We start from the raw sequence: 18,484 nt of genomic DNA on the forward strand, positions 1-18,484 counted from the left end.
TGATGTCTTGATTCCCACCTATGTAGACAGCACTTTATCCGCTCATGAGCACCCAAATTTTTCAAAACTGGAAAAAGCTCAATTTTGAGTTTTTAGGCAAGGATTTACATTTTGAGTGTTTAGCTTGATGTTGTATTAGGAGTGGTGATGTCTTGATACCTACCAACGTAGACAGTATTCTATAGGCTTATGGCCACCCGAACTTTCCCAAACTGGAAAAACCCCGATTTTGAGTTTTAGGCAAAGATTCACATTTCTAGTTTTTGTTCTGAGTTTTTGGAGAAGGTAGGCTTTATGTTGTATCAGGATGGTGATGTCTTGACCAACCAAAGACAGCACTTTATCCGCTTACGGTCGAATTTTCCCAAACTGGAAAAAACACCGTTCCAGCGAAGTTCCGTCCCAGAAAAATTTAAATTCCCCAGTCCCCAGACAAAGATAATTCTCCACCTGAACAATCAACAAGCCTCCAAAAGCGCATCCTCAACGTCCACGCCGATCACCATTGTACCGTCGACTGAGTGAAAAAAAAAAGAACAACACCGCCGATTTTCAAAACCGTAGATGCTTTTTCTTTTTCTTCTCTTGTGGGCCACCCCGGCTTGCGCTTTCACAGCACCTTTGGCGCCTTCCGAAGACCCATTCTACGAAACACCCGAAAACGTATCGGATTACGAGGTCGGCCAGATCATCAGCTGGCGTCCTCCGCCGGTCCAGCTCCGAAGCGAAATACTCCCTTTGAACATCAAAGACGCCTGGCAATTGCAAGTCCGCTCCGAAGACTCCTTTGGAAATCCAACCTCCGTCGTTTCCACCATCGTGGAACCATACAACGCCGACCCCACGAAAATCCTCTCGTACCAGTCTTTCGAGGACCTGCCCAGCGTCAATTGCAGCCCGTCCTACGGAATCTTGTTTGGCGCCTCCATGGATACTTTTCCAACACAGTGGGAAATGACCATTATGGATGTGGCCTTGCTGAAGAACTGGTATGTGGTTTTGCCGGACCACCAGGGGCCCAAGTCGGCGTTTACGGCGGGTTTGCAGTCGGGACAGGCTGTTTTGAACGGGATCCGGGCGGCCTTGAATTCTGGAAATTTGACCGGAATTGACCCAGATGCTAGGGTGGGGCTTTATGGGTACTCTGGAGGATCCATTGCATCCGGATGGGCGGCCCAGATCCAGCCTGACTACGCTCCAGAGTTAAAGAAAAATATAGTGGGAAGTGCTTTTGGTGGGTTCATGACCAACCACACACAGACGCTTGTGGAAAATGACGAGACGGCGTTTGCAGGGTTGGTGGTTTCCATGATCCACGGGATTTCGCAGGAATACGAGGCGTTGGTTCCCATAATCGAGGAAGCCGTGGACCCTGAACGGCTTGTGGAGTTCAATGCAGCTAGAAATATGTGTCTTGGAGAAATATCCGATAAGTTCATCTACGAGGCGCTTTTCAACGGATCCAGCCCATTGATACAAAGAAGCCTACTTACTGACCCAGACATGGCAGCCGTTTTGCACAACAACACCTTGGGTCTTTCCAAATCAGCAGGCGTTCCAGAAACCCCCATCTTCATATTCCAGGCCTTGCACGATGAGGTCATCCGAGTCAACCAGGCCGAGGAGGTCTACGAAAAGTGGTGTTCGTGGGGTGCACCTTCGATCGAATTCGCCGTGTCCAACTACAGTGCTCATGTTTCTGAAGGTATTCTTGGAATCGGCACCGGACTTTCCTGGCTTGAAAAACGCATGGATGGAGAAAAGCCAATTGACGGATGCACCAAGACATACAGAACCACAAACACGCTTTATCCTGGAGCAGACGTTATGTACCGCCAGTATTTGGACACATTTGTTCGGGCTCTTTTTGGGCAGAAGGTGGGGGAAGATACTAAGAATTTCAATGAGTCAACGGTTTTGAGCAAAATCTTTGCGTATGCCTTGAATGGCGTTTTCAGGGCGTTTGGCCCGTTCAAGCGGCAGGAGGGCGTGGGCTCTAAAATTAGCGAAAAACTGCAAAGCCAGGTGTTTCACGGATTTAGAGATATCATCGAATTGTGGGAATCCGAGGGGATCGACCCGTGGGCTGTTCTCTATGGGGAAACCACAGTGCTGTTTGGGGGGTGAGCATGGAAGAAACGCACAGCACTCTATACAGAGAGTCTGCTGGGACCAGCGTAAATGCAACTTCTGGAAGCAGGCGAGTCTAAGTGGATGTTTCACCAAAGCACCCCCACGATATAGGTTAAGCACGTCGACGCAGGGAGTGCATGTAGCCGGGAATCACGAAAAACATGCTGGCGCTATATGCCGGAATGAAGCTTTACCGCGTTTGCAGCCAGAGGTGGTCCCTATGCCTTGTTTTCAAGAGATGGTGAGAGAAAACAATGGGTTAATAGCCAGCTTAAAACTTCCCCGCACCTCGTGACACACAAGTCCGTCTAGCCAAGTCTCTGTAGTCTGATTTTTGGACTTTCGGTGGGGTCTGCTCAAAGTGTAATGTTACTATCAGTGCACGAACTGTTATGAAACCATAAACAGTGCATCACACGCTTTACAGATTCCGCTTTGCGGCTGCTTCCGAGGATCGGGGTGTTTTCACCATTGGGCAGTAGGATGTGCAATTTCAGCTGACTTTCAGCCATCCCATCAGGCCATCCGACAGTCCCTGTGACGCTTTATTGATTATATCTCGAGACGAAAGGCTGGTTTTTGTTTTCTCGGCGCTGTGATATTTTGAAGCATGCGGTTCCAAAAAACAGCGATTCCACAAAAAACAACACGCTTCTGCGGCGGCGCCGTTACCCGTTTAGACGGATATTGTGGGGGTGGGGATATCATGAACGTTGCAAATGGGCGTTCCATACAATGTGATGTAGCCCAATGGACGATAGTCACCTGTACCCACCAAGAACGACTATAAAGCTGTTTTTCATCGTTGACTCTCTTCCCACAACTTTGCACCTTTTCACTACAAAACCACTGCGGTGGGTCTGGAGATATCAAAACAACCAGCCTGCGGGTCAAGTCTAAGCGAATTCCAGCTACATGGAAGTCTCACTTGCGTATACCCGGCGCCGCAGCGGTGGGGCTGGCGTGCCTGCGACAAAAAACTTCAAGCAGCCTGTTTACTTTTAATACTACGGTTCTTGCCAGAATCGGCTCGTAAGTGGGACAACGGTACAGACTGTGCCCCCTCTTTTGGATTGTCCTGATGCACCAGGCTCGCTTGGTATCTGTCCATGCACCCACCCGCAGCGGAGGGCGCACAATGTGCAGTACCGCATATTAGGGAGCCCATGGCTGCAAAACGGGCCCACCCTTGGCGTATAAAGCAGCGAGGAATCCCCAGTTTTCAAAAACCCAGATCCATGCTTTTCCTTTCCCTTTTCTTGTGGGTGACCGCGGTCCTGGCCTTGTTCAACCGCCCCACGCCCCCCTCCAAGGACAGTTTCTACGATGTGCCCCAGAACGTCTCCGACTACAAGTACGGAGACATTATCGCCGTCAGACCCACGCCGGCCAAGGTCAGATCGCTCATTTTCCCCATGAGCGTGAAGAACTCGTGGCAGTTTCTCGTGCGTTCCGAGGATTCTCACGGAAACGCCAACGCCTTTGTCACTACCGTCTTGGAACCCTTCAACTCAGACCCCTCCAAGGTGCTCTCGTACCAGGCATGGCAGGACTCCAACTCCATCGACTGTGCACCCTCGTACGCTCTTTTGTACAACGCCAACGGCGACACCATCACCACGCAGACGGAGATCCCGTTCATCCAGTACGGCCTTCTGAAGGGCTGGTTTGTGGCTGTTCCCGACTACCAGGGCCCCAAGTCTGCGTTCACGGCGGGCCACCAGTCTGGAAAAGCCGTTTTGGACAACATCCGTGCGGTGCTTCGGTCCGAGGACGTGACGGGGATTGAGAAAGACGCCCAGGTGGCGATTTTTGGATACTCTGGCGGTTCTTTGGCTTCAGGATGGGCTACCCAGCTCCAGCCAGCGTATGCTCCAGAACTCAAGGAGAACCTTATTGGCGCTGCCATTGGCGGCTGGGTCACCAACATCACGCTGACGGCTTTGGCTGCAGATGGCACTTTTGCATCTGGGCTTATTCCCAACGCCATCAACGGTATCATCTCTGAGTACTCCGAGTTCGCCAAGCTCATCGACAGTGAAATTGCCACATTGAAGAAACGCCGTTTCTACGCCGCCAAGGAGAACTGCCTTATCAACTCGCTCGTGGCGTACATTTTCCAGAAGTTCTTCCTGGGACTCTTCCCCTACTTCAAGAACAGAGTGGGCTTCTTTGACGTTCCGGTAATCGCCGAGATCGTCAGAAACAACACCCTCGCCTACGTCAAGCTGGACGGTGTTCCAGAAATTCCTCTCTTTGTCTTCCACGGTGAGGTTGATGAGATAGTGCCTATCATCCAGCCGCAAAGAGCATACGACAATTTCTGCGAATGGGGTGCTCCTTCGATCGAGTGGACCATTTCTGAAAACACCGGCCATGCCATTGAAACCTTCCTTGGCGTGGGCGCCGGTCTCAGCTGGATCGAAAAGCGTTTCAACGGTGAAGCGCCCATTTCTGGGTGTCTGAAGACCATGAGAACCAGTAATCTCGAGTACCCAGGCGCCGATGTGATTTACAGCCAGGTGATCGCCACCTACGTCCAGGGCATTTTTGGCGCTGACATTGGCGAGGATACCATTGACATCAACGACTCTACATGGCTCAGCAAGATCATTCTGTATGGATTCAGCAGGTTCCTCGGTTTGATTGGTCCAATTCCGCTCAAGAGAGACGAGACCATCAAGGACGTCATCAGCAACCACACCGTGGACGAGTTGTACAAGGGCTTCCTGGACGTCAAGGCTTTGTTGCAGAAGCACAACATCGACCCTATCAAGGTTCTCGAGGGTGAAGCTGATATTTAGGTGATGTATAGATAATGAGTTCGAGGAGAGGGTAATGTAGAGCAGGTGGGGATTGGTGGTTAGTGATCTTGTGATGCTTTACTACCAGGAACCAGGAAGGTGTAATTGTCGTGTGACGAGGCTTAATGGGTGGATAGTGAGAGGGGATTTGATATTTGGGGAATGAGTTAGAGGGTCCTGGGAATGATATAGATGGCATGGATGGTGGAACGTGTGAGACTGTTTCAGAATGATAGCTATAGGCCAATTGGAGCCAGGTATCCATGGATAAAAGGTAGGGAATACACTCTCAATTGAACGCAATACCCTTAAGAGTAATTACGAAATGAAACCTGGGAAGGGAAGATCTTTGGGTCCTTTATTAGTTGGATGTGTTTCTATAGCGGTATAGTGTTGGCTTATAATTGAGGGAAGATTTCTGTCAGAAATATACAAACAACTATAAATAATACTTGAGAAGGGAATCGAACCAGAATACTGTTTTACTAAAATGAATATTAATTCCACCAGACACAACGAAACTTAGTCCGTGGTGAACATGACAGTATAAGCTTTCTTTAGTAGAGTCTAATATAGTTCCGGCTAAACTAGGGTGTAAATGCTACTTAACAGAACAAAGGCATTTTTAATAATCCAGCAATAGGGCATTTAGAACCAGAAAACACACTGGCCAGAAAACTCAAATGGAAATCTAAAAACACCCGGTATGCCTAAACCACTACAATTTCACACCTAACAAAACAGTCAAAGCCAAACTTCCACCTTAAGCCCAACTACTCTTCCAAACTCTAATTGTGAACCCTTATGAACCAGTGGGGACCCCTAGACCACGGTCTATTTTTGTACAGAGTTAAATCATGCAAGCCGGTTATAGGTCTGTTTTGCAGCCATGCATTGGCGGTAAACCAGGACCACATTGAACCAGCCGAAGAGAACTTTAACCGTAAATTGGAAGCAGAAGGGAATGAAATGGAAAAAAAAAAAAAAAAAAAAGAAGGAATTGAGCTAGCTGGGGAAACGAAGCCTTGATTGTGATAATGCAAGGCTGCTAACTACACCAGCTTGATCTAAAGCCGCCTATACCCGTAAATTTCATGGAGCACCACAATGTGAGTGGATTTTTCCAAATCCCATCAAAACCCGTTTATACAAAAATATCCTCCCCTTTGCCCCCATCTCAGGGGAAACCAAGAAAAGTGATAATGCAAGAATGGGTTGCTTCTAAGTACCACCAACGCTGCATTTCCCTGAACCACCGGACCTTTTCGATTTTCCGAAAACCCCCAAAACCACAAAACCAAACTCTCCACAAACAACAAAAACCGAAAAAATGTCCAATTTCTTCACTTCCGATTTCCCCAGATTTCCCGCCTTCCTCGGCTTTTCGCTTGCTTGCTTAACCGAGTGCGATCAACCTACATCTACAGTAACCTGCTAACAACAAAGAAACCACCAACACCTCCGCCAATTTCACCAGAAATCCGCCAAACTACCAACTCTCCCCGCCCCGACCGGAAATTCACTTGTTGCTGCCGTTTCAGCCCAAAACACCCGTGCACCACCACAGTCCTCCATCAAGAAACACTTGCTGCAGTTGAAACATCAAAACCCACCAATTCCCCAAAAAAAATTAGCCTATTCCGTCCACAATGCCCCACGAATCGGCACCGCCGGTTTCGCTGGTCCAGGTGAACACGCAGGCGTCCGCCACCATCAAAGAAGCAGCTCAGGCTGAAGAAGAAGAAGAACTCAGACCTCCATCGGACCTTCACCACATCAAACTTATATCCGTGGCGCTCAAGGAGGCCGCCTTGGACCTGCCTTCGTTCCGAGCCTCCGTGACGCATCTCCATACCCAGCTCATGACCACGGAAAAGTGGATTTTGGCGTTGCGGTCTAGTTTGACGAAAATCCCTAAACAAGTCAAGGAATTGCAGAGCTACGTCAACTCCTTCTTGGAGTATTTGATGCCGCAGAGTCTTCTGGAAGGCTTGGTCGACCAGGAGTACACGCAGCAGGCCATGAATACGATCTTTGACGGACTCAAGATGGTCTGGGATATCAGTTTGGGATTGCTCAATTACCTGGTTCCCCGGCTAGAATCCACAAAAGACTCCATCATGGAGCAGATCGCCTTGTACCAAACCCACAAAATCCGCTTTGACGAGGCCCAGGCCAACTACGACAAGTTTCTACGGATCCACATGGCTACACCGAAACTGAAGGACCCGGCCTTGGTCATGGAAGATGCCTTGCAGCTTTTTGCCGTGAGAAAAGAGTACATGGAGGCCAGTCTTGATCTTATCATTGAACTCAACGAGCTTGTCGAGTACGTCAACCACAAAATCGTCCGTTTCATCTACCTCATGTGGCACCAGAAAGTGGAGCGTTTTGGCTCCCATCCGATTGTGCAGCAGCTCTTGAACGACGTGTGGGCACAGCTCAAACGTGTTTCTTCCTGGTGTGACAACTACAGAGGCTCCGTGAAACGCCTTCACCGTGATATGATGGCTGCAAAAAAGCAGATCCAGGAATCCACCAGTGCCAGTTTCGTGCCTTCTGGAGACTTGAACGACTACCGAACCACACACGTCAATGCCAAGGTTTTGTCCGCTTACCCCGAGACTGCGGTGGAAAAGCACGGCCATTTGTTCATGAAGACGTATGTTGAGAAATCGACCAAACCCATCTGGGTCCAGCGGTGGGCCTTTCTTCAAGGTGGTGTTTTCGGTCTTTTGGTGCTCAATCCGGCCGGAACGGCTGTTCAGGAAACCGACAAAATCGGTGCTTTGCTCTGCAACACAAAATTCACCGCCAATGAGGAAAGACGCTTCTGTTTCGAGCTCAAGACCATCGATACAACCCTTGTGTTCCAGACAGAAACAGTGCAGGAGCTAGCATCGTGGCTCAAGGTCTTTGAAAACGTCAGAACCAGAATCACCACCAGCGGCGACCCCATGACCAGTTTATTCGGGATCGCCAGTAATAGATACCCACCGCTTATGTCCGAGTTCGCCAACTCCAACAACACAACCACTGATAGACAAATGACGAACTCGAAAATCATCAACAAGGAGGGCCAGATCATCACCTCGTCGAAGCTCTCCGCACACTTATTGAAGAACCAGAAGTTGTTCCAGAACTTCGTCTACAAACAGGTTGCCAGAATACGACTTCCATTCTTCACCGAATCCAGCCGTTCAGCCCTTATCGCCTACAGTTTGGCAGGTTCAACCGCTGTTCCTACAGCCCTCAGCGCTAATATCTGGGGATCTCTCAATTGGGGATGCTACTACCTTCACGAAGATTTCCACCCTATTGCTTATGATGACGTTGCACCAATGCCTGTGGAGCCATTTTCCAAGCAGATTGGCCAGGGTATCATGGTGCCGGCAAACTACCCTGATACGCTTCTTGGTAGTGAAATCCAGATGAGAGCGCTTTTCGAATCCGAGGTTGACAACAACGAATGCTGTTTACTTTCTTTCTACTGTCTCTGGCTGCCTAATTCCAACCAAGAGCTTCGAGGCACGGCGTTCTTCACACAAAAGAACTTGTATTTTTACTTACATGCTCTGGGATTTGTGGCCTTGAGCAAAACACCTATAGACCAGATTGTCGAGGCAACCTGCGTTGTCAAAAAGAGTTACGACTACATGAAGATCTTCAAAGTCAGCGGTTCCATCAAGACGAAATTGTTTTTGGGTGACGGTCTTTTGATTGCACAGAAAATCAACGGTATCATCCAAAATATCGCCAGTGACAGTCCTTTGTCAGTCGACGGTTTGATCAACAAACTCAAAGATATCGAGAGGGAGTACGCTTCTGAAAAGGAGCGTATTGAACGTTTGGCCGAGCACAGGGCGTCTCCAAATGAAGCCAGTTCTTTTGAAATTGACCCCAGAAAACATGAAGACAAATCCAGCTTTAGAATCGATTTCAGTGAAGATATGAACTTCCTCAGTTCTCACACTGTCAAGCTCCTGCCAAAAGCTGTTCTTCATGCTCTTATTGGACACAAGTCTCATATCATGGATGCCTCATATCCCATCGTTTCCGTCAAGTATATCAGTCAGGGTGCATGGATGAGGATTCCAGGTAACGAACGTGGTTTATACAGAGACTTCCTTTCGGCTATTGTTTATCACAACGGTAAAGCCGATACTGTCACCGTTAGACAAGAACTTGAGGATATGAGCGAGAATGAGTACTACTGTTTGAAGACTCTGAGATCAACACTTAAATTTGGCATGGTGCAATTCGAAATCAGCACGAGAATTGTCATTTTCTCCAGCGAAGGCGGCAATTCCAAGATTTTGAACTACGCCAGTGCAGATTTCGACAAGAAGACCATCTTCAATCCTCTTCTTCGGAGCTTATCAAAAACTTTCCAAACCTCTTTCGCCAGAGGTGTATGCCGTCGTCTTGACAAAACTGCAAAGGTTATTGGAAGTCACGGACAGGTTGCAAAGGCGATCTACATGTACGGAAAAGTCCCTGTCACGGATGTGCCTTACGAGATTCCTCAGCTGCCTCCAACTCAATTGGACCTTGACACATTGTTCCGTTTGACTTTGAGAGGTACACTTGGTTCCATCATCAGGCTGATCTCCACATTCATCTACTTTGTCGTTCGTTCTACACAATTGTTCTTGAGCAGCTTGTCGATGAACAAGGTTTTGGTCTTGATTATCATACTTATGGGAATGATGAACGTCTTCCTTATGGGCAGGTCCACTGTCACCTACTGGCAGGCTCGTAATGCCAAAGGTGTCATGCTAGATATTATTCAGGGTGAACCAATGATGATGGAGCGGGCCATTTACTTGAAGGAAGTGCAAGAGCTCATCAAAAACACGCACGTCACCGAAGATAACTCGACATGTTTCCGCATTTTCCAGGACCAATCGTTCATCCAGAACTACGATCAGGCGCTGGCTTGGAAGTTGAAGTATGAGGACGACATTGCCCGTTCGGTAGCCACCAATCTTAGACGCACCTTGCGTGAGATTGGTATCAGGCGAAACGAATTGGTGGTGAGTTTGCAAATGCTCAACCAGCTTGAGGAGGAAGTTGCCAAGGGCGAGTGGCGCAACTGGCTTCTGGACGAGCTTGAAAAATGCGGCGTTCTCATGAATCCAACCAGTGAAGGGGAGACCCTGAATGAGATCAAGGCCAGTTACACCGAAGGTGTGGACAACTTATTGGCATTTTGCGACTGCTGCTCCAAGGAAATGGCACAACTTAGAGGCAACGAAGGCCAGGACCAGCTGTTATTTTGATTGCTGGGCCATGTAATGATAATGAATAGCATACTCAAAGTGGTAATGTAGAGCCTGGATAGATGCGATCATCCGCCAAGATTTCCAGAATCTCCCGATTCTCAACACAAACTTCAAGATATTTTTTAGGGGAACGTGCGTGAATCACCGGGAATTTTTTTAAACGGTTTCCGTCAGAGCGATACTGAGCCTTGGTCATGTAGATGGATGACCATTCACTAACCCTTGATGAAGATTCACGTGCGCCACTCGGAACGAACTAAACCTTATTTTGAATCTAGAAGTCGATCGTGCTCACAAATCAGACTTCTGAATAAGGAAAATGCAATAAATAGGTTTTTGGAGTGCTTTCAACTCTCCCAGTCAAAAGCCCCTCGAATCAGAGATCCCTTCTCAACGGGCACTAACAGTAACACAGTTGACCACTTTTCTCCAGCTCTGCTTCAACTTGCTTCTCTTTCTTGAATTTTCGCTTGAAGACAGGCTTGTTCTGCTGACAGTGCTTCCAGAGCCTGCCAGAGCCACAGACAGCTTACGATGCAGCGCTCTTCTAATCATACGCATCATGGCATCAGCGTAAGTGACTGGGATCTCCTCTTCAGGGGTTTTTGATGCTTGGGATCTCGCCATAAGCTCCTCTACTGGTAGCGTCACAGGAGGCAGAACTTGGTCTGGAGTCACGAAAAGCTGGAAATTTGGGAAACGGGATGCCACGCTCAGCACCGTGGGATGGTCGTTGTGGATGTCCATGAGCCTCGTTAGACGATACTGCTTGCCCATATGGAGAAGTTTGATGTCGCTGACAGCACCCATATCGTGGTTCCAGTTTTGGGCATAAAGGTACACAAGAAAGTGTAGCATGGTAGGGACGATGTCGTCGCCGAGGTACCGGCTCACAAAGGCCTCCAAGGACGCGTAGTCAACGTTTTTCGTCTCAACAAGATTCGGCAACATCACTTTGAGCTGGTTGGGAGTCGGGAGTTCTCGGGTGGTGGTTTCTCCATACGGGAGGGTCTTGCCGGGAACAACCGTGGACGTCAGCAGGCATGGGGAAAGCACCAGCATGGATTCGAAGTCGGACATGGCTATTATTCGGAAAACAGAGAGGGAAAAGAGCGGATCGAGTCTATTTTATATTGTCCCCCACGGCTGTTTAGGAGAAGCTGCACGCTTCGTACGGCAGACCTGCAGACGGACGCCCTGGAGTACATTTATCCTGCACGCAAGCGCGGGGCACCGACCAATGGCCCCTCCAGGCTCGTATTCTCCAGGTTTTCCCCATGCTCGGTTACCACTATGTGCAGGAATATTAATTATGTGCCCCCCCTCTGGCCCCTAAACAGACTCTTCGAGAACGCCGAAGTAATCGGGCAACTTTGATTCAGGTGGCGAAGTACTTGTCAATGTAATCCCAGGAATCTAGAAGGATCACGTGCTCGGACGCCCGGAGCACCCCGGCCAAAAGCTCGTTCAACCGGTCATATTCGCCCGCACCCGGCTGCAAAACGATGTGGTCAAGCTGCTCAATCACAATAAGGTTTCCATTGCAGGATGCTATTTTTTCGTGCAACTGGTGCAAATCGCTGACGTGCTCGTATTGGAAATGCTGGAGCTTTTCGGGATTTTGTGTCCATGAGAACGGCTTTTTTTGTACTACTTTCCGGAGCTCGTCGGAAGAGGTACAGTTGAAGTAGGTAGTGTTTTCCGATTCGGGCTGGGACTCAATTATTTCAAAAGCCTGCAAAATGGCCTTTGAAACCCCTTCTGTAGTTGAGATGTGGTGGATCATGAAGCAATGCAGACCGAAGATGGCTTAACGGATTAGGAAGTTTGAGTTCGAGAATGGAAGCTTTTTGGGGAATGTGATTGGAAAAAAGGGGCCTTCGGACGAATGGAAGTGACCGATTCTTGAATTAAGCGTTTATCAACCAGCTTTCAGAAGTTTATCGAGAGCAAGCTGGCTGTTTTCCTGTTTTTAGGCTTTCTGTAATTAAAGTTCCGTGAACAGGTGATTTTCGGCAGATACGGCACGGCTGACTGCTGAATGCACTGTGACGTAGCCCTATGCAGTTGAACGTAAAAAGGAGTCAGAAAGGAGACCAGAAGGATTCGAGTAGACTGGTTTGTTGTTGATTTTAGGCTCCCGTTGATATTGACACAGGCACGTGAGAAAGGTCACGTGTACCAATGTTGAAACTTCTTCAGACGGCATTAAGCTGAACAGGTATAGATGGGAGCTCTTTTCAATGATATGGGTCTTTAAGATAATTTGTGATACGCTATTCTGTCTTGGCTAGCCTTAGTGTAGTCAAATGAGTTCGTCTTGGTCGTACTGTACATGTCCAAAATATGGAATACCACACTATATATGCTACCTAAAGAGCCTACTATTAAATCTTAGGATAAACAACTCCATATATTCGCTTTTATTTTCCATTAAAATACACTGGCGAAGGGGTTACGCCAGCTCTTTATGAATCCCACCAGTCCATCCTGCACACAACCCACCACTATCTCATCACCGGCCTTCACTTACTCTAACTACAACTCAATGAACAGTGACAGAAGACGAATTACCGGGCCAACGGATGCCAAAACACCCCAAATAGGCATCTCGTCTGGCAAAACCCCAACACCAAAAAAAGAAAAACCCCAGCAAACCCACGGCCTTCGGAAATTCTTCCTCAGATCCGGCCTCACCAAAAACGCCAATGGCCTGGCTTATCTAGAAGTTGGAAACACCATTCTAGAAGTCAGCGTTTACGGACCTCGTCCAATCAGAGGATCCTTCATAGACAGAGCGTCGTTTTCTGTGGAGTGCAAGTTTTTGCCCTACTTAACACAACCCAATGAGGTGATCTTCAATGCTGGTGATAAACGCAATGGAAGAACCGGTTTGACGAATATCGAGCAGAGAATCAGTACGTATGTGGAGACTGCGTTTTTGCCGTCGATCTGCGTCGAAAAGTACCCCAAATCGACCATCGACGTTTTCATCAATGTGGTCGCTTTTGACCCTACCACAGGAACCTTGCCTAATTTAATATCGTGGGTGGTCAACTGCGCCGCTTTGGCGATGGTCGATTCAGGCATAGAAATCAAGGATATGGTCACGGCAGGCCATGCCAAGGTGGACGGAAACGAGGTTCTTTTGGATCTGCAGCTTGTAGAAGCAGACCAGAGCTCAGGCACTGAATGTGCGGCCAGTTTCATGAGAATGCAGGGGAACGAGATGGTGGCTTTCTGGGTCGAGAGCAGCGGAGCCGAGGAGGTGGACGAGACGAATTTGGAGAGGTTGGTGGGTGGATGTGATGAGATGTCGACTGAGGTGAGAAAGAACTTGAATGGTTATTTGTTGAAGATAGCCCGAGAGGGGGACAAGGAGGAGGAAGCGGTGAAGGAGGAGGGTGACGCCGAGATGGCGGAGGCCTAATGGCCTGTTCTTTTGAAGTGATAAGTTGATAAGACATCATTTCAAGGGCTTCTTCAAGGTGAAATATCGATCACAGAATTCACATAATGTGTCAAATAGTCCTCCGACCATTTTCTCAAATTGTCCTCCGACCATTTTCTCAAATAGTCCGACCATTTTCATCATTTCATGCATTTTAAGGCGGTCTAGTCATTTCGGCTACATCTGGCGGCATATGGCGAATTCATTGGCATAGGGCTACTCCCCATGATAGACTACAGCAGTCCTATGCATATATGCGATTCTATGTACACGAGGTGCTCTACTGAGTTTTCTTATCCTGTAAATCCTGGTCGTCCGCCAGCAACTCAGACAAGGCATTGTGGATCGACACCAATTTGGAAGCCAAGTCATAAATAGTGAATTTGTTGCCGCTTTCGTTGTCGTTGTAAATCAAAAAACGCTTGCTGACCTTCACTCCCGTGCTCTTGGCAATAAGCTGGGCAGCACGAGTGTAGATGGCCACAATGTCGTCGTTTTTCGTAAGCGATTGGTAAATCGGCGTGTTGATATCTGGAGCAGACGCCAACATGGGCGTGAAGATTGTAGAGTTGAGCTCGTGGGCGAGTTCTGTAGTTTCGGCTGGGTTTCTAGGAACCTCGATTTCGGGAACCTTGATTTCAAAAGGCGACGTGATAAATCCAACATCGTGTCTTCCGTCAAGATGGTACCTGAACTCGTAAAGGCCTTCCTCCCAGAACAACTTCTCTCTGGCAAATTCAATGGTTCCGCTGTTTTCAGCACCGGTCCAGGACCAGCGAGAATTGGACGAGATCAAGGTTCTGTAACGGGAGTAGGAAGTGTGGGTGATTTTGTACAAACCGACCCAGTCATGAGAAGAGTGGTCTGTAGGGGCAGAAAAGGCCACTTTGATGGGCTGTCCGACGTATTTGGAAGGAATGGAGTCTGTTGCTGTGAGTCCCTCAACGTCCAAGTGGTAGTCGCTGTTGGCAAAGTATTTGTTCTGGGACAAGTCGGCGATATTCTGTTTCGAGAACAATTTGGTGGAAAATCTCAATTCTTTCATGAAGGCGTCGAAGGAAGACACAATCGAGGTTGGACCAGAGTTACGTCTCTGGGAGTCAGAGCGGCTGAGCTTCTTTTCAATGCTTTCAGACAACAAGTGCTTCTTGACCGTTTTCGTCACTCCACTATCCTTGAGCACCTCATCTTCACCGTAAACCTTGATCATGTGGTTCTTCTCAATGAAGTTGATTCTGACAAAGTTGTTCACCACCCAGATCAAGCAGATCACGAGGTTATCGAAAGTAGGCAACATCAACGTAGCTCCCATGACTCCACAGACTCCAAACACCTGCTCAGGGTTATTGAGGTAACGGTAGACACCAGCCTTAGTCAAGTGGGTTCTTTGGGGCATGAAAGACGATTTGGGAATGAAGAAGTCACCGTAGAACCAGCCAAAGTAGCCAATCAGATCAATGATGGAAGTGTTGATCCAGACCTGCGTCACCACAAGCAACAAGCCCATGAACACACGCAAGTAGAGGTAGTCACTGAAGAAAAAGTCGTGAAACTCGCACCAGGTGAGCACCTTGAACAAGTTCATGCCAATGAAGGAGGCGTAGGTCAAGTTGATCATGGAGTTGTAAAGGATGGCAAAGTTGTTGAGGGACTTTTCGACGGGCACGTTGTTGGAAAGGTACCACTTGGTGAAGGTTTTGAACTCGCTTTGGAGCACAAGAACAACGTTGATGGAGACCGATTCGAGAACCTTGATTGTGACGGTCAAGTAGAACAAAATTCTAGCAACTGCTGAGACGTTCGAAGCAGAAAGCGAGGCCAAAATGGGAATAAAGGCCAGGTAGGTGAGACAATTGATCAAGTTGATCACGTCACTGGCTCTAAGAACGTTGAAGTTGGCCATACCGACCAAAGGCTTGGTGTTATCGAAGTTGGCCAAATCCTTGTAAGAGATCAACTGCAGCAAGGAGTTTTCGTTGGCCGAGGGCCCGTAGATCTTGTCGATATGTGGGTTTTCGATAAAGTGCAAGAACACCATCTGCAAAAAGTGGCCGAACAAGGCAATCACAAGAACAGTGTAGGACTTTGCAATAAGCGCAAAACCGTAGTATCCAATGTATCCCACCGAGTACATGGGGTGGGGGAACATCTCGAAAACGCCGTCAAAAATCAAATCCTCGTTGTTGATCTGTCTAAAGAAGAAATCGCCCCAGTACCAGGCGTAGTCCTTGATGGTGTTATGAGCATTGATCTTGACCCAGAGGTTGAACAAGATCAACAGCACTCCCACAACGATTCTGGCCGTGACAGCCCACACAGGCTGGCCGTGCAAAAACTGGTAATCGTCCTTGCAGCAGCACGCCACCACAAGACACACAAAGGTGGTGAAGTCCAGCATCAAGATCAAGTCCACGACTTTTCTGAAAATCAACCAGGTGTTGAAGTCGACCGGGTGGCCGGAAATACTGTAGTCGGCGCCCATCTGGGACCTAACCTCCAACTGGACGAAATTGGCCAAGGTGGAGGTGTTCTCCTTCTCAAACACCTTATACTTTCTCGCCCACTCCACCAAGCGGAACCGGTTCAGCTGCTGGTTGAGCAAGTAGCCAATTCCGAAGTTGTAGCAGAAACGCCAGAACACGTACAAGGCAATAAACGCCTTGATCTGGCCGTCTGGAGACGCCACAAAGAAAACGGCGCCGTTGGAAGCTAGCACGAGCAAGATCAACACCTCACACACGGATTTACGGACAGACGGGTCAAAGAGCGTCTTCACCATGTCGTGGGTCTCCGGGACGGCGAAGGTTTCGCCACGGAACGTGATCCCATGGGCCATTTTTCAAGAATTGTGAACGGTGATGGTGGATCTGAGGTCCTTATATGTTGAAAATCGCGCATGTGAAAAATGCGATAACGACACTGGCCGTCTTTTCGGAGGGGACCTTACCGGAGGAGAATTGGACGAAGGGGGGGATTGACCGTTTTAAGCCACTTTGGCGGTTTGGAAAATATCTCACAATCTGGAAAAATGACGTAGGAGAGTGTAGGGTGTGTGGGTTGTGAAGTCACAGTGTATGGCCTTTTTTGGGTTGGGTCGATTGACAGGAAACGTCTGGAGCGAGGGGAGTGAAAAAAGGTGCTTAGTTGATTGAAAGTGTAAGGAGGGGGGTTTGGCTTTCACGGATTTGGACGTCTAGGGTTTCTGATTTTGATGAATTTTCAGAAAGTCCATAGATTCCATGGATTTTGCAAATTTCATGAATTCCATGAATTCCACGGCTGTAGGGCTGAGGATTTGCTTCCGGCCGGGTGAAAAATTTGGGTTGTCTCGAATCAGCCTGAGCACTATGCCATGTCAGATCGATCCAGCGGTCGGTGCATGAACCGAAGCACAAAGGGGGTTCTGGTGATTTTTGGATTTCCACTGGAATTGGGAAGTTTAGTTTTCTTTGATTTCCGTTTATTTAGGTTCGGTTTCGGAAATGGTGGGTCTGCGGCTCGCTGCTTTACGGTTTTTAGTCTCTGGGGATCTGCGGCTACAGGCACAGCGCTTATAAGCGAGATTTCCGATGAAAAAAAGGTGGATAAAAGTTTTGAATGGATTTTGTGGAGGTTGATTTTTCATGATTTGGGATTTTTGGATTTTGGGAGGTGTTTTGGGAATCGTGGAGTTGTGGGATTGTGGAGTTGTGGAATCGTGGATTGTGGAATTGTGCATGGAGGTGGATGCTGAGGTAGTGAGGGTGGATGGAAGGATCGACTTTGGCGGAAAATGCTGTTTATGGAAGGTGGGGGAGGTGAAATGGGGTTAGTTTGATGAAAACTTCATTTTTTCCTTTCTTTCATTTGGGGTAAAAAGGCAGGTGTGGAACTCAATGGGTATGGTGAGTATCGCAGGGTTCTTTGGAGGCAGTGGGTTGGCTGTAATGGAGCTACACCGTTGAGGAGGGGTTTTGATAATCGACGATGAAGCGGTTTTTAAATATCGAAGGTGTATATAGTGGTTTAAACAGTATTATAATTGGAAGGTGATTCGGTTCAAGTAGGGCTTGTCTGGATACTGTTAATATGGATTCTGTGTCTCAAGGTGCGCCAGTGAGCCAGAGTATACTCACAGTGCCACAAATGCTGAAATTAAAAAGATGCTGAAATTTAGGAAAACTGACCAATTTGAAGGAGGCTCCAGTCACCTACCTATATAGACCCAGAGGGTCAGCTGGTGTGCTGATCAGGTGAGACTGGTGGGATCACATTCTGCTGAGGGTATGGGTGTATAAGGCAAAAGAGCCGATATCCAAGATCACAAGAGATTTGAAGAAGACCCTAAAATCCGTGAATTATTGTGTTGGACCTGAAGATGCATCATTTTTAATGTCTCTACAAACCAACTGGGGCATTCATATACCCCAATGATTGTGCAATTTCCAACCTGGTGATCCATTACCCCAGATTTAGCGCTCTCCAAAAACGCACCAAAACCTCACCAAATACACAATTGCACTACCCTTCAAGAATAGCCGAGCCAAGAGATCGTACAGATTCCAGGAATGCTATGAAATGCAGACCCTTGACCAATCACCAGTGACCCAAACAGCTTATATACTACTTATTGGCCAAAAAGCTTGGATCCACTCCATGGTACCCAAAATGCAACGAAACCGGAGTACTTTCCTTCATCCCGGTGCACCCCACTTTTAGATCCACAAGACATTTTCTTATCCACTCTCATACATTCAATGCCATCACCACCACTGACAAAGGAAGCACTCTTGTGACGTCACTGGCCCACAAAGGCCCCATTGGACCCCACG

At 48.0% G+C, this 18,484-nt stretch overlaps 7 protein-coding genes across 7 annotated transcripts; 4 read left to right on the forward strand and 3 right to left on the reverse strand.

The window, feature by feature from the left end:
* Nucleotides 1–564: 564 nt before the first annotated feature.
* C7M61_005247 (uncharacterized protein) lies at nucleotides 565–2,127 on the forward strand (the record flags this gene model as incomplete). The annotated part of the gene is made up of 1 exon (XM_024860554.1): nucleotides 565–2,127. The coding sequence occupies one exon, from the start codon at nucleotides 565–567 to the stop codon at nucleotides 2,125–2,127; it is 1,563 nt and encodes a 520-aa protein (XP_024711278.1).
* Nucleotides 2,128–3,371: 1,244 nt separating this feature from the next.
* C7M61_005248 (uncharacterized protein) lies at nucleotides 3,372–4,937 on the forward strand (the record flags this gene model as incomplete). The annotated part of the gene is made up of 1 exon (XM_024860555.1): nucleotides 3,372–4,937. The coding sequence occupies one exon, from the start codon at nucleotides 3,372–3,374 to the stop codon at nucleotides 4,935–4,937; it is 1,566 nt and encodes a 521-aa protein (XP_024711279.1).
* A 1,649-nt stretch (nucleotides 4,938–6,586) lies between these two features.
* Nucleotides 6,587–10,219, forward strand: C7M61_005249 (uncharacterized protein; the record flags this gene model as incomplete). Its single annotated transcript, XM_024860556.1, has 1 exon — nucleotides 6,587–10,219. One exon carries the CDS (start codon nucleotides 6,587–6,589, stop codon nucleotides 10,217–10,219), a length of 3,633 nt encoding a protein of 1,210 aa, XP_024711280.1.
* A 393-nt stretch (nucleotides 10,220–10,612) lies between these two features.
* On the reverse strand, nucleotides 10,613–11,302 carry C7M61_005250 (uncharacterized protein; the record flags this gene model as incomplete). Its single annotated transcript, XM_024860557.1, has 1 exon — nucleotides 10,613–11,302. One exon carries the CDS (start codon nucleotides 11,300–11,302, stop codon nucleotides 10,613–10,615), a length of 690 nt encoding a protein of 229 aa, XP_024711281.1.
* A 298-nt stretch (nucleotides 11,303–11,600) lies between these two features.
* Nucleotides 11,601–12,008, reverse strand: C7M61_005251 (uncharacterized protein; the record flags this gene model as incomplete). The annotated part of the gene is made up of 1 exon (XM_024860558.1): nucleotides 11,601–12,008. The coding sequence occupies one exon, from the start codon at nucleotides 12,006–12,008 to the stop codon at nucleotides 11,601–11,603; it is 408 nt and encodes a 135-aa protein (XP_024711282.1).
* Nucleotides 12,009–12,770: 762 nt separating this feature from the next.
* On the forward strand, nucleotides 12,771–13,652 carry C7M61_005252 (exosome non-catalytic core subunit; the record flags this gene model as incomplete). Its single annotated transcript, XM_024860559.1, has 1 exon — nucleotides 12,771–13,652. One exon carries the CDS (start codon nucleotides 12,771–12,773, stop codon nucleotides 13,650–13,652), a length of 882 nt encoding a protein of 293 aa, XP_024711283.1.
* A 301-nt stretch (nucleotides 13,653–13,953) lies between these two features.
* Nucleotides 13,954–16,509, reverse strand: CHO2 (phosphatidylethanolamine N-methyltransferase; the record flags this gene model as incomplete). Its single annotated transcript, XM_024860560.1, has 1 exon — nucleotides 13,954–16,509. One exon carries the CDS (start codon nucleotides 16,507–16,509, stop codon nucleotides 13,954–13,956), a length of 2,556 nt encoding a protein of 851 aa, XP_024711284.1.
* Between the last annotated feature and the right edge of the window lie 1,975 nt (nucleotides 16,510–18,484).

This window comes from Candidozyma pseudohaemuli (genome assembly GCF_003013735.1).
Source record: "Candidozyma pseudohaemuli strain B12108 chromosome Unknown scaffold00024, whole genome shotgun sequence".
Lineage (NCBI taxonomy): Eukaryota > Fungi > Ascomycota > Pichiomycetes > Serinales > Metschnikowiaceae > Candidozyma > Candidozyma pseudohaemuli.